The sequence below is a fragment of the Engraulis encrasicolus genome, unplaced genomic scaffold (genome assembly GCF_034702125.1).
Source record: "Engraulis encrasicolus isolate BLACKSEA-1 unplaced genomic scaffold, IST_EnEncr_1.0 scaffold_28_np1212, whole genome shotgun sequence".
Classification (NCBI taxonomy): Eukaryota; Metazoa; Chordata; class Actinopteri; order Clupeiformes; family Engraulidae; genus Engraulis; species Engraulis encrasicolus.
The window spans coordinates 539,367-552,604 of NW_026945577.1; the positions used below are offsets into that span (position 1 = coordinate 539,367).

The 13,238-nt window shown below is 47.4% G+C and overlaps 1 protein-coding gene across 1 annotated transcript in view; it reads right to left on the reverse strand.

Annotated features, from left to right (window-relative positions):
- LOC134443177 (ELKS/Rab6-interacting/CAST family member 1-like) overlaps positions 1-508 on the reverse strand; it is a 19,556-nt gene extending 19,048 nt beyond the window's left edge. The window contains exon 1 of the mRNA XM_063193063.1: positions 330-508. Within this exon, the coding sequence (XP_063049133.1) occupies positions 330-494 (165 nt within the window). The 5' untranslated portion in view covers positions 495-508. The remainder of the gene's footprint in view (positions 1-329) is intronic.
- Between the last annotated feature and the right edge of the window lie 12,730 nt (positions 509-13,238).

A 13,238-nucleotide genomic window follows, 5' to 3' on the forward strand; every position in this document is an offset into this window, starting at 1 on the left:
TCTGATTACGCTGCTCTGGGTTTAGTTGCCCACCAGACGGCAGGCGGACAATAAGCGAACGCACAATAAGCGGGCGCATTATAACATACGTCATGAACAATTGGTCAGAACAAGTTTCAAACCTTCTCTCTCGCCAGTGTGTGTGACATGTGTGTGCGTGCATGTGCGTGTGTGTTCTGGTCACCTGTTGTTTGAGCTTTTGTACTAGTCTGTCCTTCTCTCTCTTCGGTGTGTGTGGGTGGGTGTGTGTGTGTGTGTGTGTGTGTGTGTGTGTGTGTGTGTGTGTGTGTGTGTCTGTGTGTGTGTGTGTGTGTGTGTTTTCTCCTCACCTGTTGTTTGAGCTGTTGTACTAGTCTGTCCTTCTCTCTCTTGAGCATGGCCACCTCATCCTGAGTCTTCTTCTTCTTGGAGGAGGACAGCTCCAGCAGGGCGATGTTGGCGTCCTTCTCACTGATGGCAGCCAGCAGTGCCTCCTGTCTGTGTGGAGGAGACATGACGACAACCAGCAGTCAGAATACACACTCAAACATTCAAATCAAAAATCAACACCGAAAAATTGTGACAAACACACATTTACACAAACATAAACAAATGTGCGTCTCAGGACACAGCCATTCCAGCCACGCACACACAAACAGACATCATAAGAATCAGCATTACGGGGAAAAAAAAACATTACCTGGAGAAAAACATTACCAGGAGAAAAACATTACCAGGAGAAAAACATTATCAGGAGAAAAACATTACCAGGAGAAAAACATTACCAGGAGAAAAACATTACCAGGAGAAAAACATTACCAGGAGAAAAACATTATCAGGAGAAAACATCCAAATAATCGCCAAGTAGAGTAGAGTGTTATTTATATATACTGCATATGGGCTTGACAGAATAACCCTCAGTCCCACACAGAGACAAAGGACACACACACGCACGCACGCACGCACGCACGCACGCACGCACGCACGCACGCACGCACGCACGCACGCACGCACGCACGCACGCACGCACGCACGCACGCACGCACGCACGCACACACACACACACACACGCACGCACACACACACGCACACACACACGCACACACACACGCACACACACACACGCACAAACAACATGCAGTTCATTATTTCCACCGAACCATAATACCAAACATTTGTATCTGTTTTATGAAAAACACATTCATAAATTACACATTATTGCACATTCACAAACTTTCCAATGGACACACACATACACACACACACACACACACACACACACACACACACACACACACACACACACACACACACACACACACACACACACACACACACACACACACACACACACACACACACAAACACACGCACGCACGCACGCACGCACACACTTTACTGGTGTTTTATAGCGTGTGGTATTTCACTCTTCTCGTGGTGGATTTACAAAGGCTTTGTTACGGGTCTCAGTGTGTGTGTGTGTGTGTGTGTGTGTGTGTGTGTGTGTGTGTGTGTGTGTGTGTGTGTGTGTGTGTGTGTGTGTGTGTGTGTGTGTGTGTGTGTAGGAGACCCGAAGGATTCATTTGGAGCACATCTGTAGATAAAATCCAACTGTCTTAACACCAAATACACACACACACACACACACACCTCTGGCCAACACATACAAAAACACCTCTGATGCTTTCTCAGAATCCTAGACTGAATGCACACGCACGCACGCACGCACGCGCGCGCACACAAACGAAAACACACCAACACAAACACACACGCACAAACCTCTGTCCAACATATACAAAAACACCTCTGATGCTTTCTCAGCATCCAGAGAATCAAACTGTCTAACACTCACACACACAGACACACACACAGACACACACACACACACACACACACACAGGCATGCACGCACACAAACACACACAAACACCTCCGTCCAACACATACAATAACACCTCTGCTGCTTTCTGGGCGTACGGAGTTCCTCTAATGTTATTACACAGCACATAAACACTTTCAGAACCATAACACACACACACACCACGCACCAGCACACGCACACGCCACACGCTTCACGCACACGCACACGCACACGCACACGCACACGCACAAACACACACACCTATACACAAGCACACACACACACACACACACACACACACACACACACACACACACACACACACACAACAACACACACACACACACACACAAATACACACACACACACACACACACACACACACACACACACACACACACACACACACATGTACAAACACACACACACATGTACAAACACACACACACACACACACACACACACACGTACAAACACACACACACACACACACACACACAACCGACACGTACAAAACACACCTCAACACACCACACACACAACACAACACACACCACACATCACACACACTCACAACACACACACTCACACACCACACACACACATCACATGCACGTACCAATAACACAGCCCACCTTTACTGGCTACAAAAACTCTTTACGAGTCGCATCAGGTTGTGGGACAGTTTAGTGGCCATGCCTGCAAATGCAATGGATATGATTAACACAAACCCACACACACACACACACACGTGGCACACACACGCTGTGCAGCGCACGTGCACAACCACGCGGTGCACACGCACACCACGCACACACACTCACAACACACACACACACAGAGGAACACAGGTGCCACACGTGAAAAAGACGCACCTAGTAGCACAGGACACAAATTTACACACATTAAATTTGCCTAATACACAACTCCACACTCATACACACACAGTCACACCCACAGTGCACATACGGACATGCTCACACACATTCTCTTTGTCTTTCTCTCTTTTTATATTCCTCACTCATTTTGACAGGACACCACACACACAGACAGCCAGACACAGACCCAGACAGACACACACACACACACCACACACCCACACACACACCCACACAACACACACTCACACACNCACACAGCCATGTCACACCTCTCTTCTCTCACACACACACACACCAACACACACACACACACCACACACCCACACAACAACACAGACATGTCACACACTCTCTCTCTCACACACACACACACCCACACACACACTACACACACACACAAACACCACACCACACACACACAACACACAACACACACAGCATTCACACACCACACACACACACACACATCACACTGACTCAACACCAGTGTGAGTCCGGTGGACCTATTAGAGTAGACAAAACATGCCACAAGCAGGTCACACAAAACGTCATTGTTGCCTGTTGGGGATGTTCCATTGTACCCTTGTCGGATGACGGAGTATACACTGCAGAAACCCGTAGTAGCGGGGCCGGGGGTGGAGGGTGTGTATGTGTGTGGTGAGAGGGCCAATCGTAGTGTGTGTGTGTGCTTGTGTGTGTTTTCGTGTGGTGTGTAGTTGAAAGGTAAATGGGGGGCAAGTTTTGTTTGCAAGGGAGTTGGTTGTAAGTTTAGAGGGGTGATGTATTGTGGCGCTTGTGTGAGGTGTGGCGTGTGTGTGTGTGTGTGTAGTGTGTGTGTGTGTATGGTGTCGGTGTGCGTGTGTTGTGTGTGTGTGTGTGTGGGTGTGTGTGTGTGTTGTGTGTGTGTGTTTGTGTACGTTTGTGATGTGGTGTTTGTGTGTTGTGTGGTTTGTGTACGAGTGATGTGCGAGTGTGTGTGTGTGTGTGTTTGTTTACGTGTGATGTGCGTGTGTGTTCGTGCTTGCCAGTGCGTCGTGGTTTGTGACTGTGGCGGGGTTTTAGTAGCAGGTAACAGCCACAGTATGCTCCCTGTTACAGGACAATCTGTGGCTGTCTGTGTGTGGGTGTGTGTGTGTGTGATGTGTGGTGTGTGTGTTGTGTGTGTGATGTTTGTGTGTCTGTGTCTGTGTCTGTGTGTGTCTGTCGTGTGTGTGTGTTGGGAAGGTGTGGTTTGTGTCCGTTGTGCGTGTTTGTGTCGGCTGTTTGAGTGTGTGTGTGTGTAATTGGGTGTGTGTGTGATGTGTTTGTGTGTGTGCTTTTGTGGTTGCGTGTTGTGTGTGTGTGTTCGTGTGTGTGTAGTGTTGTGTGTGTGAGTGTTTGTGTGTTTGCGTGTTGTGTGTGTCGTGTGTGTGTGTGGGTGTGAACTAGTGTGTGGTGTGATGTGCTCGTTTGTGTGTGTCTGCTTTTGTGTGTGGTCGGTGTGTGTTTGGGTGTTGTGTAATGCGGTCGTGTGTGTGAGTGTAAGTTGTGTGTGTAGTGTGTGTGTGTGTGTGGTTGTGTGTGTTATGTTGTGTGGTGGTGTGTGGGTGTGTGTGTGTGTCTGTGTGTGTTATGTGTGTGTGTTTGTGTGTGTGTGTGTGTGTCGTGTGAGGGTGTCTGGTTTTTGTGGTGTATGTGTGTCTGTTTGTGGTTCTGTGTGGTCTGTGGTGTGTCTGTGTATGTGTGGTTATGCTGTGTGTGTATGTTGGTGTCTGTGTGTTTGGTGTGTGTGTGGTGTGTCTATGTTTGCGTGTGTGTGTGTGTGTCTTTTGTCTGTGTGTGCTGAGTGTTGTGTGTTGTTGTGTGTGTTGTGGTGGCGTGTGCAAATGCTCCCTGTGTGGTGTGGTTGTAGAGGAAATACTGTGGTCAGAAGGTAGCCTTGTTGTGTTGGCGTGGCCCCCTCACCTCTCCCCTCCACCCCTCATCCTCACCCACTCAACCCTCACACCTCATCTCCTCATCACCTCATCCTCTAACCCCTCATCGTCTTTACCAACTGCCTGTCAGTATCGACGGGGGCACGCAATACAAGACCTTTTTTAAATAACACAGCACACAGCAAACTGAGTGTGAAGTGTGTGTGTGTCTGTGTGTGTGGTGATGTGGATGTGTGCGTGTGTGTACGGTATGTGTGTGTGTGTCTGTGTCTGTGTCTGTGTGTGTGTTGTTCTGTGTGTGTTGTTAGGTGTGTTGTGCTGTTTGTGTGGTGTGTAATTGCTCCCTGTGTGGTGGGTAGTTAGAGACATTTGGCGTTCAGAAGGTAAGCCTGTGTTGTGTGGCCCTCACCTCACCCACCCCTTCACCCACTCTTCCCTCACCGCTCACCGCTTTACTGCCTGTAGCTCCGACATGGGCACGCAATACAAGAACTTTTTAAACCACAGCTCACAGCCAAACATGAGTGTGTGTGTGTGTGTGTGTGTGTGTTGTGTGTGTATGTGTGCGTGTGTGTTTGGGTGTGTGTGTCTGTGTCTGTGTCTGTGTGTGTGTGTCGGTGTGTGTGTGTGTGTGTGTGTGAGTTGTGTGTGTGTGTGTGATGTGGTGTCAGTGTGTGGCCTGTGTGTCTGTGCGTGTGTCCTTGTGTCTGTGTCTGTAGTGGTGGGTGTGTGTGTCGTGTGTGTAGTGTGTGTGTGTTGTGTGAGCTCGTGCTCGATTTGGCGGGTCGGCTGCGTCCATTCTCCGGCTCACCTCTACGGTAAGGCACACATGCAATGATCCTATTGGAGACTCTCTAATCAGCAATTACCCAATACACAACATCTAAATTGCAATCAGCGCGAGGGTCCATTGGTTTACACTGTTATTGCAGTCAGCCTAGCCGCTCCAGGTACAGGCTGAGTAAGCTCTTACCAGCCTAAAACTAGCCTCAGGCAGTCCCCCTGGAGCCATGTGAGGTCAGGCGTATGAGACCTTAGGCTGAACGACAAGTGGTTCTCAAAACTGTGGGGTCACGGACCTCTATCGGGGGTAGCGGTTGGGAGGTTAAAGTCCTCATGGAGCCATGGTGTGGTCAGGTTTAGAGGACATTGCTTATCCGGGAATGAAGAAGGATGTCTTGCTGGGTTCTGGGGGTTGTATGCAGAAAAATACTGTACCAACACATAGGACCGTATGATGTAGATGAGCTGAACCATCCTGCACATACATTATACATCTTGGCATATTTTAGCAGGGGCCTGCTGGCCGGTTTGGGACCGCTAAAATAACAAATCAGATCAGGATATTAGATACGGGGCTTGAGGCGCACCAAGCATCGAGGGGCGTTCGTGAATGTGGATAGTTGGAAATAACTGTAACAGAGTGTTGTAATTCCGTTGTCAGGCACATTTTTATGAGGCCAGACCAGCAGTTTGAGGTTTGCAGTTCGCTGACCCCTCCCCCATGGCCACCCCCACAAACTTGAGGCTGGTGTACATAAAGATTGAATTGCGTTTATATCGTTCGAATATCGATTAGCCGTTTTCGGAAAAGGGCAATATCGATTCTACAAACTTTGTGGGATCGATCTTTTGGTAGATCTTTAGAGGCGCTATTTTCTCAACCACAATCCGGATAGCTCTCTACCACCAGTTTCCCACTTATTTCTCTACCATACCTTAGGTATTTCATGTTTGTTGTGAGGCCCATCCAAAGGCGTGAGATATTTAGGTTGTATTATAGTCGGTCTTAAGGTATTCTAGGCCCATAAATGGGTTTTTAAGTGACAAACCCAGCAATACAAAAAGATCGTTATCAAATTGAATTGGAATCAGAGTCGTGGATCCGAATTGGATCACAACACTTATGTTAATAGTTTAGTAGATTATGACACGGATCCAGAGCATCGAATCGATCCAGGAAGGAAATTTGTGGGATTCGGCATTGCTACCAAGCCTCTTAATCCGAATAGCAGTATACAATTACTTTTTCGAGTGTATCATAGGTTATGAAAATATAGGTGGAATGTCCACACATCTGCCTCCGTTTTATTTTGCTTTTGTTTTATTTTAGTTTCCAAGTGATCGTTTTTCGAGCGGTTGTGCTCTTCATCAGAACTTGATTTCGTTCATTGTACATAGTTTTAGAAAAAAATTGGGGGAATTTAGTCTTGTATTGAGATAGGCCAGTCAGAGCAGCGAATTGGTGGCACCCAAAGGAGCTAGAGCTGGTGGGTTTAAAAGAGAGAGAGATGGAGAAGGACCGGGAAATGATGTCGGGCTGGATTCGAAGACCCGTTTCTATAGTCACCATCATCTATGGCCATGCTGTGCTGTGTTTAATTGGAAATATGGTCTTATATACTCTTAAAAGTATATACTTTTTGGTTAAGCAACTTCAAGAAATTTACATTACACATCATTGAAATCTTTATCTTTATTCAGGGGAACCTAGTCAAGGTGGGTAGGTGTTTCTTAGTCAAGGTGGCCGGCAAATGGCCGGCTTAGCAATAAAGTGATGGAGTGGAAAAATGTGCCCTGATGTCGCCCCGAATTCTGTTACCTCCACACATGGTTAATAACTACCTTTCAAGTGGGTGACCAGTTATTTCCTTAGGCCACTGCCTTGCCTTGTAAGTCCTGGATACCGCTGCTGCCTCCTCTGATGCTGGCACAGCAAGTGCTGTTACTGTGTGTGTGTGTGGGGGGGCGGGACAGCGAACTGCAAACTCAAACTGCCGTCTGGCCTCATAAAAATGTGCCTGACATCGGAATTACACTCTGTTACAGTTATTTCAATTCCACAGTCACGCCACTCGATCTTGGAGCGCCATCGCCCTGTTGAGAATCTATTCCCTGATCTGATGTTTTTTATGGCCGGCCCCTGCCACTTCAAAATTCATGCCAAGGTATGATTGACAACATATAAACAGCCAGCATGGCCAGGACCCAAGCAGTCAGTCTAAGGCCTAGGCTTAGCTATAGCGAGGCATTGCATTGTGGGATGGCCTTGCAACAAGTAAGCGATGCTAATATCTCTCCTGTGAAGTGGAGCGGAGAGCCAAGAGGAGACACTATCTCTCATGTAATCAGGACAGCTATACGGCTACGGGCGGGCACAGGGAAGATGACAGGCGGGTGTGTGTGTGTGTGTGGTTGTGTGTGTGCGTGTGTGTGTGTGTGTGTGTGGTTGTGTGTGTGCGTGCGTACGCACGCACGCACACGCACACACACACACACACACACACACACACACACACACACACACACACGGTTATCACGAGCCTCAGGGAAAGGTGGGGCCCAGAATGGCATCCTCATTACATTGTATGTTTTGGGTAGGGGTCCCTTTCAGAGAACGTTGTCCTGGGCCCGCCTGGCTAAAGCTATCAGCAGCCCTGTTATGTGTGTGTACAGTTGACTGGCAGAGAGGAGGAGTAGGAGGGAGAGGAGGAGGAAGAGGAGGAGGAAGAGGAGGAGGATGAGGAGGAGGAGGAGGAAGAGAAGGAGGAGGAGGAGCAGGAGGAGGAGGAGGAGGAGGAGGCGTCTATAAGAAAGGGGAAAGATCAACCCTGAACCTTACAGCAGTCTCAACTGTGATATAATATAATATATATTAAAATAATATTAATATAATATAATTTAATATTTATATATTAATTATATAATATATATAATATAATAGCCACAATGAACCTTACAGCAGTCTCAACTGTGATATAATGTAAGCAGCTCATAATATAACCTCAGAGCCAGACAAGGCAGCAGACAGCACAGGACAGGGCACAACAAGGATACAGTGTCTGTCTCAGATCTAAATGATGCATACAGTCATGGAGGGCTCAAGATTCTGCATTGCACTTGAACGCAAACTTTCTCTGGTTATACACTGATATATTCAGTGCCCTGTGAAAATGCAGTGTGAATCCAACACGTAGAGAGTACTCTGGAATGTTATGCAACCTTAAAGATGTTAAATCCACTCTAAGTCTTAACACTGCATGTTGTTACTGTATGCCACTAGGACAAAGCAGTTTGTTTTTTAAACTCTATTGTGCTTCACTTTAAAAATGAAAGCGCACTATTGTGTTTGAGTACAGTTCTGCTTTTACGCTCGTTTTGTGAGACACGATGATTCTAGAATGTATCTGGCAACAGTTAGAGCGTGGAAGGGAGCATCACGGCACATAGTTGAACATATGGGTTTACCTGCTTATGGTACGCTGTAGTGCTACTGAGGTGGTAGCCTGATTATAATGACTTTCAAATTTCTTCGAGACTTGGTCTGACCAAAAGCATAACAAATAGCTGTTCTTAAAACGGCCATGGTTGTTACCCACCTACCTTGGTTTGATACCTGGTCTAGGGCAGAAAAAGGCTGAGCCAAAGTTTAATACCAATACATTTCTCTTAGTTCCCAATAGAACGTCTCTGTTTTAAACCATGTTCATTGCCTTGATAACCGCCCTCTCTACCCAGGACCATTGGAGTAGAAGCTCAATGTTGATTGGTTCCGACCATTGTGGGTGGAGTTCCTCTGCCTGGGGAAACTCAGATTTGCTCACCTGAACAATGCTTCTTTTCTTTGTGAGCAAGTGTAGCAGAGGTCGTAGGTGTTGCTGTTACTGCGAGGGGGGGCAGGGGGAGCCTGTGGTACTGAAGTGATGTGAATGAAAGTGACAAAAGCCCATTGGGAAACTCCAACTCCCTTTGTCATTGTGACACAGCACTCCACAACACACACAGTGAACTCTGCACAGCTTTGCAACACATCGAAATTGCACTATGCCTCTCCGGTGCCAAGGGGGGCAGCCCTCAGTGGAGCCCATGGGGAGCAGTTCGGTGGGACGGTTACCATCTGGCTCAGGGTACCTCAGTCATGGAGGAGGATGGGGGAGAGCCACTAGTTGATTACTCCCCCCACCAACCTGGCGGGTAGGGTAGTCGGAACCGGCAACCTCTGGGATGCAGGGGTCTGACGCCCTAACGCGTCACCAATGACTGCCCATAAAGTACTCACTATATAGAGCGCGAGGGAAGATCAACCTTAACTGCAAGTCTCAACATTCATGTAATATAAGTTATGTAGTGATGTAACCCTAATACGGCTGTCTCAACACTGATGTTAATATTAACACCAGTGAGACAATTGCCGTGTCTCCTAATTGCGCACTGTGTGCTCTACTGCACTATTGGTCAGTGCACTGAAACACATTGTGTGAATGAGAGACGGCAAGTCTCTTCTGAGAAAGAGGCCAAACACTATCATCACTAAGCGATGTCTTATCCTCATTGGTTGCCATTTTTAGATTCATAAAGCACAATAGTTAATATTGGGTCACAACGTCATTCGACTGTGGAGAAATTGTGGGTCAAAACACATATTCCAATTAAGTAACGCTGGAGTTAGATCGAGTAGAGTACTTTTTCGTATTAATCCCAAACGAAATCAAGGTCGTCTTGTCAGCCTTTAATACATGCACAGAAATATTTTCTCGTCCTTTGTTAAGCTGCTAAGACACGAAGAGGCCGTGAGAAGGAAGATCCCACGGTCTGAACAGACGTGCTCACGGCGGCAGACCCAGTTGCTGAAGAGCTCTTTGTGAGGTTAAGGAGGAAAATACTACAATACTACACCGCAAAATAAGTGGCTGCGACACTTTGCTCACAGCGGCCCCAGTGCACAAACCCTGATAGGGCCCATAGGACAGCCTGGGCTAAAGTTCATAATATGGGCCACACACCCCACACAATACTAGGAGAGCCGGGGCCCAGGGGCAAAATACCCTGCTTGCCCCCCCCTGTTACTCCACACTTGACGCGGTACACACACGACCATTTTTTGAGTTTAAAGGCACGGCACGGCAAGGCATCTGGATTTGCCATAGGTTGCCATTCATATACAAATGTAAGGTGCTTTACGTTACGGAGGTTTAAGGTGGAATAACTACACATACACTGCAGAATCAGATTAGCAATCTACTATACACGTGGTGCACTGCTATACCAATACCATAGCTTTACACAGTTAACATGATCAACTTCTGAAGGTAGGAGCTAAACTGCACATTGACTTACTCGTATCTCATTAAGACTATCTGCCCTTGGATTGCATCTGATTAAATGCCAGATGCAATTCTTGCCGTAGCATTCTGTCTTGGTGAATGATTGTTTGCTGTTTTCAAAAGTGAAAACTATTAATTGGAACAATGGATTGAGGAGTGTACTGTCCTGCCTCACATTTTTGCCTTGGCATATTGCAGAGAAGATTCTAGATTTTCCTAGATGTAGTGTAGTCTGTGACAGGGGCGGATTTCTCAGGCCACCTTTGGGGGCCTAGGCAACATAACATCAACATGGGGCCCCTAAAAAGCCTTTTATATAGTATTTATTACTTTGCATAAGTGAAAAAAGCCTACTTTTGTGTGCCTGTTTTTTGCAAAACTGGTGTGAAGTTGGGGGCCTCCTAGGGAGGACAGATTTGGGCTGGGGCCCTAGGCAATTGCCTTAGGTTAGCCTAAATGGAAGTTCCGCCTCTGTCTGTGACTGATGTGGAAAATGAGTACGAAGAGAAATCCTTACAGTGCATGATACCCGTAGATATGAGTTTGCTCGCTATGTCCACATTTCAGCTGAATGTCTGAAGATATTTTCTGAAGTATTCTGTCGGAGAACTCAGAGGAAACCTGAGCTATTTCAATTTTCACCACTCTACATTTCAGTGTGTTTGTAGTGTGTGTGTGTGTGTGTGCTTGCAGTGCGTGCCTGAGTGCATGCGTGTGTGCGTGCCTTCCTGTGTGTGTGTGTGTGTGTGTGGGTGTGTGTGTGACGTGACTGTGATGTGGGTGCCTGTGTGTGTGTGTGGCCTGCGTGATGTGCCTGTGTGGTAGTGTTGTGCAGTGTGGCTTCGGGAGGAGATGTGTGTGCATGCATGTGTTACGTGTATGTGTGTGAGTGCGTGCGTGTGTGGTGCGTGGGTGCGTGCATGTGGTGGGTGTGTATGTGTGTGTAAGCTCCGTAGAGAGCTCTGGATCCCAGGTCAGTCTCGCTCTCAGCTCACAGCGTGATGATGTGCAGCAAGATTTCTCACTCTCTCACACTCCTGCTTCTCCTACGTGGGTAGCAACACACACAATCAAAACAAGCATCAAACTGTGGCATCATGATCTCCGTCCACACCACACTACACAACATCCACGCACACACACCAGCACTCACACCACAGACACGATGAGCGCACAGCTCACACATTCCTCTCTCTCTCTCTCTCTCTCTCTCTCTCTTCTCTCTCTTCTCTCTCTCTCTCTCTCTCTCTCTCTCTCACTTCTCTACTGCTCTCACACACACTCACTCCTCACCATTCTCTCACACACGCGCACAAGCCCACGACACGCAAGCGCACACTCACACTCCAACACGACACCACATACTACTCTTTATTCCTCTACTCCATTTAAGGTTCTACATCCATACATGGACTGTTTCACAGCTGAATGCCCACTTGCTGAAATAGGAACAGGGACCGATTTCTTATTATTATTATTCAGTACCATTGCTGCTCAAAATTGTTTGGCTTCTGTTCACTCCCTTCTTTCTTTCTGTTCTTTTCTTCTTGATACTCTCACTCTCATCTCCTCTTTCTCTCTTCTTCTCTCTCGTCTGCTCTCTCTCCCTCTCTTCTCTCACTCTCCTCCTTCCCTCTCTCTCTCCTCCTCTCTCTCCTCCTCTCTGTCCCTCTATCTCCCTCCTCTCTCTTCTCCTCTCTCTCTCTCTCTCTCCCTCTTCTCTCCCTCTCTAGCTCTCTCTCTCCTGTTTGTAGCTGCTAAGTTACCCACATACGACTGCTGAAAATAGCACTAGACTGGCAGCTGCTTTTCTTTCCCTGTACAAGGTCCCTCTTTTTTTCTTTTCTTTCCCTGCTTCCGCCCGCCGTACCTCTATCCATCCCTCATCCATCCATCCTTATCTGGCCATATCCCATTTACTCCATCCAATTTCCCCTGTCTGTCTTTCACCACTCCACTCGTCTCTCCTCCCCTTTTTTTCACCCCCATCCTTCTGCTCCAACAATCCTCTTCCTATTCATCATCAATTTCATTCCTCCTTTGGTCCTCTCCTTCCTTTTTCTCTATCTCTCCATACATCCCCTCCTCCATGCCTTCTGTTACGTGCCTGAGCCCTGAAAAGGTGTGCCACACTATCTAGCCCTCGTGTGTGTGTGTGTGGTTGTGTGTTGTGTGAATGGTGTGTGTGTGTGTGTGTTGTGTGTGTGTGTGTGTGCACGCTCCATGATTATTAATGCCACCTGGAGCGAGCTCATAAATTAGCCAGTCTCACTCTATCTCTATCTCTCTTTCTCTCTCCATCTCTCCTCTCTCATATCTCTCTCGCGCTCTCTCCCTCTCGCTCTCCTCTCTCTCTTCTCTCTCTTCCTCCTCTCTCCTCAGTCCCTGTGTGCCTGTGTAGACGGGACGGATGTTTCTTCTCTGTATGGGTCTTTTGTGTGTGTGTGTGTGTGTGTGTGTGTGTGTGTCTGTGATGTGTGTGTGAGTGTGTGTGTGT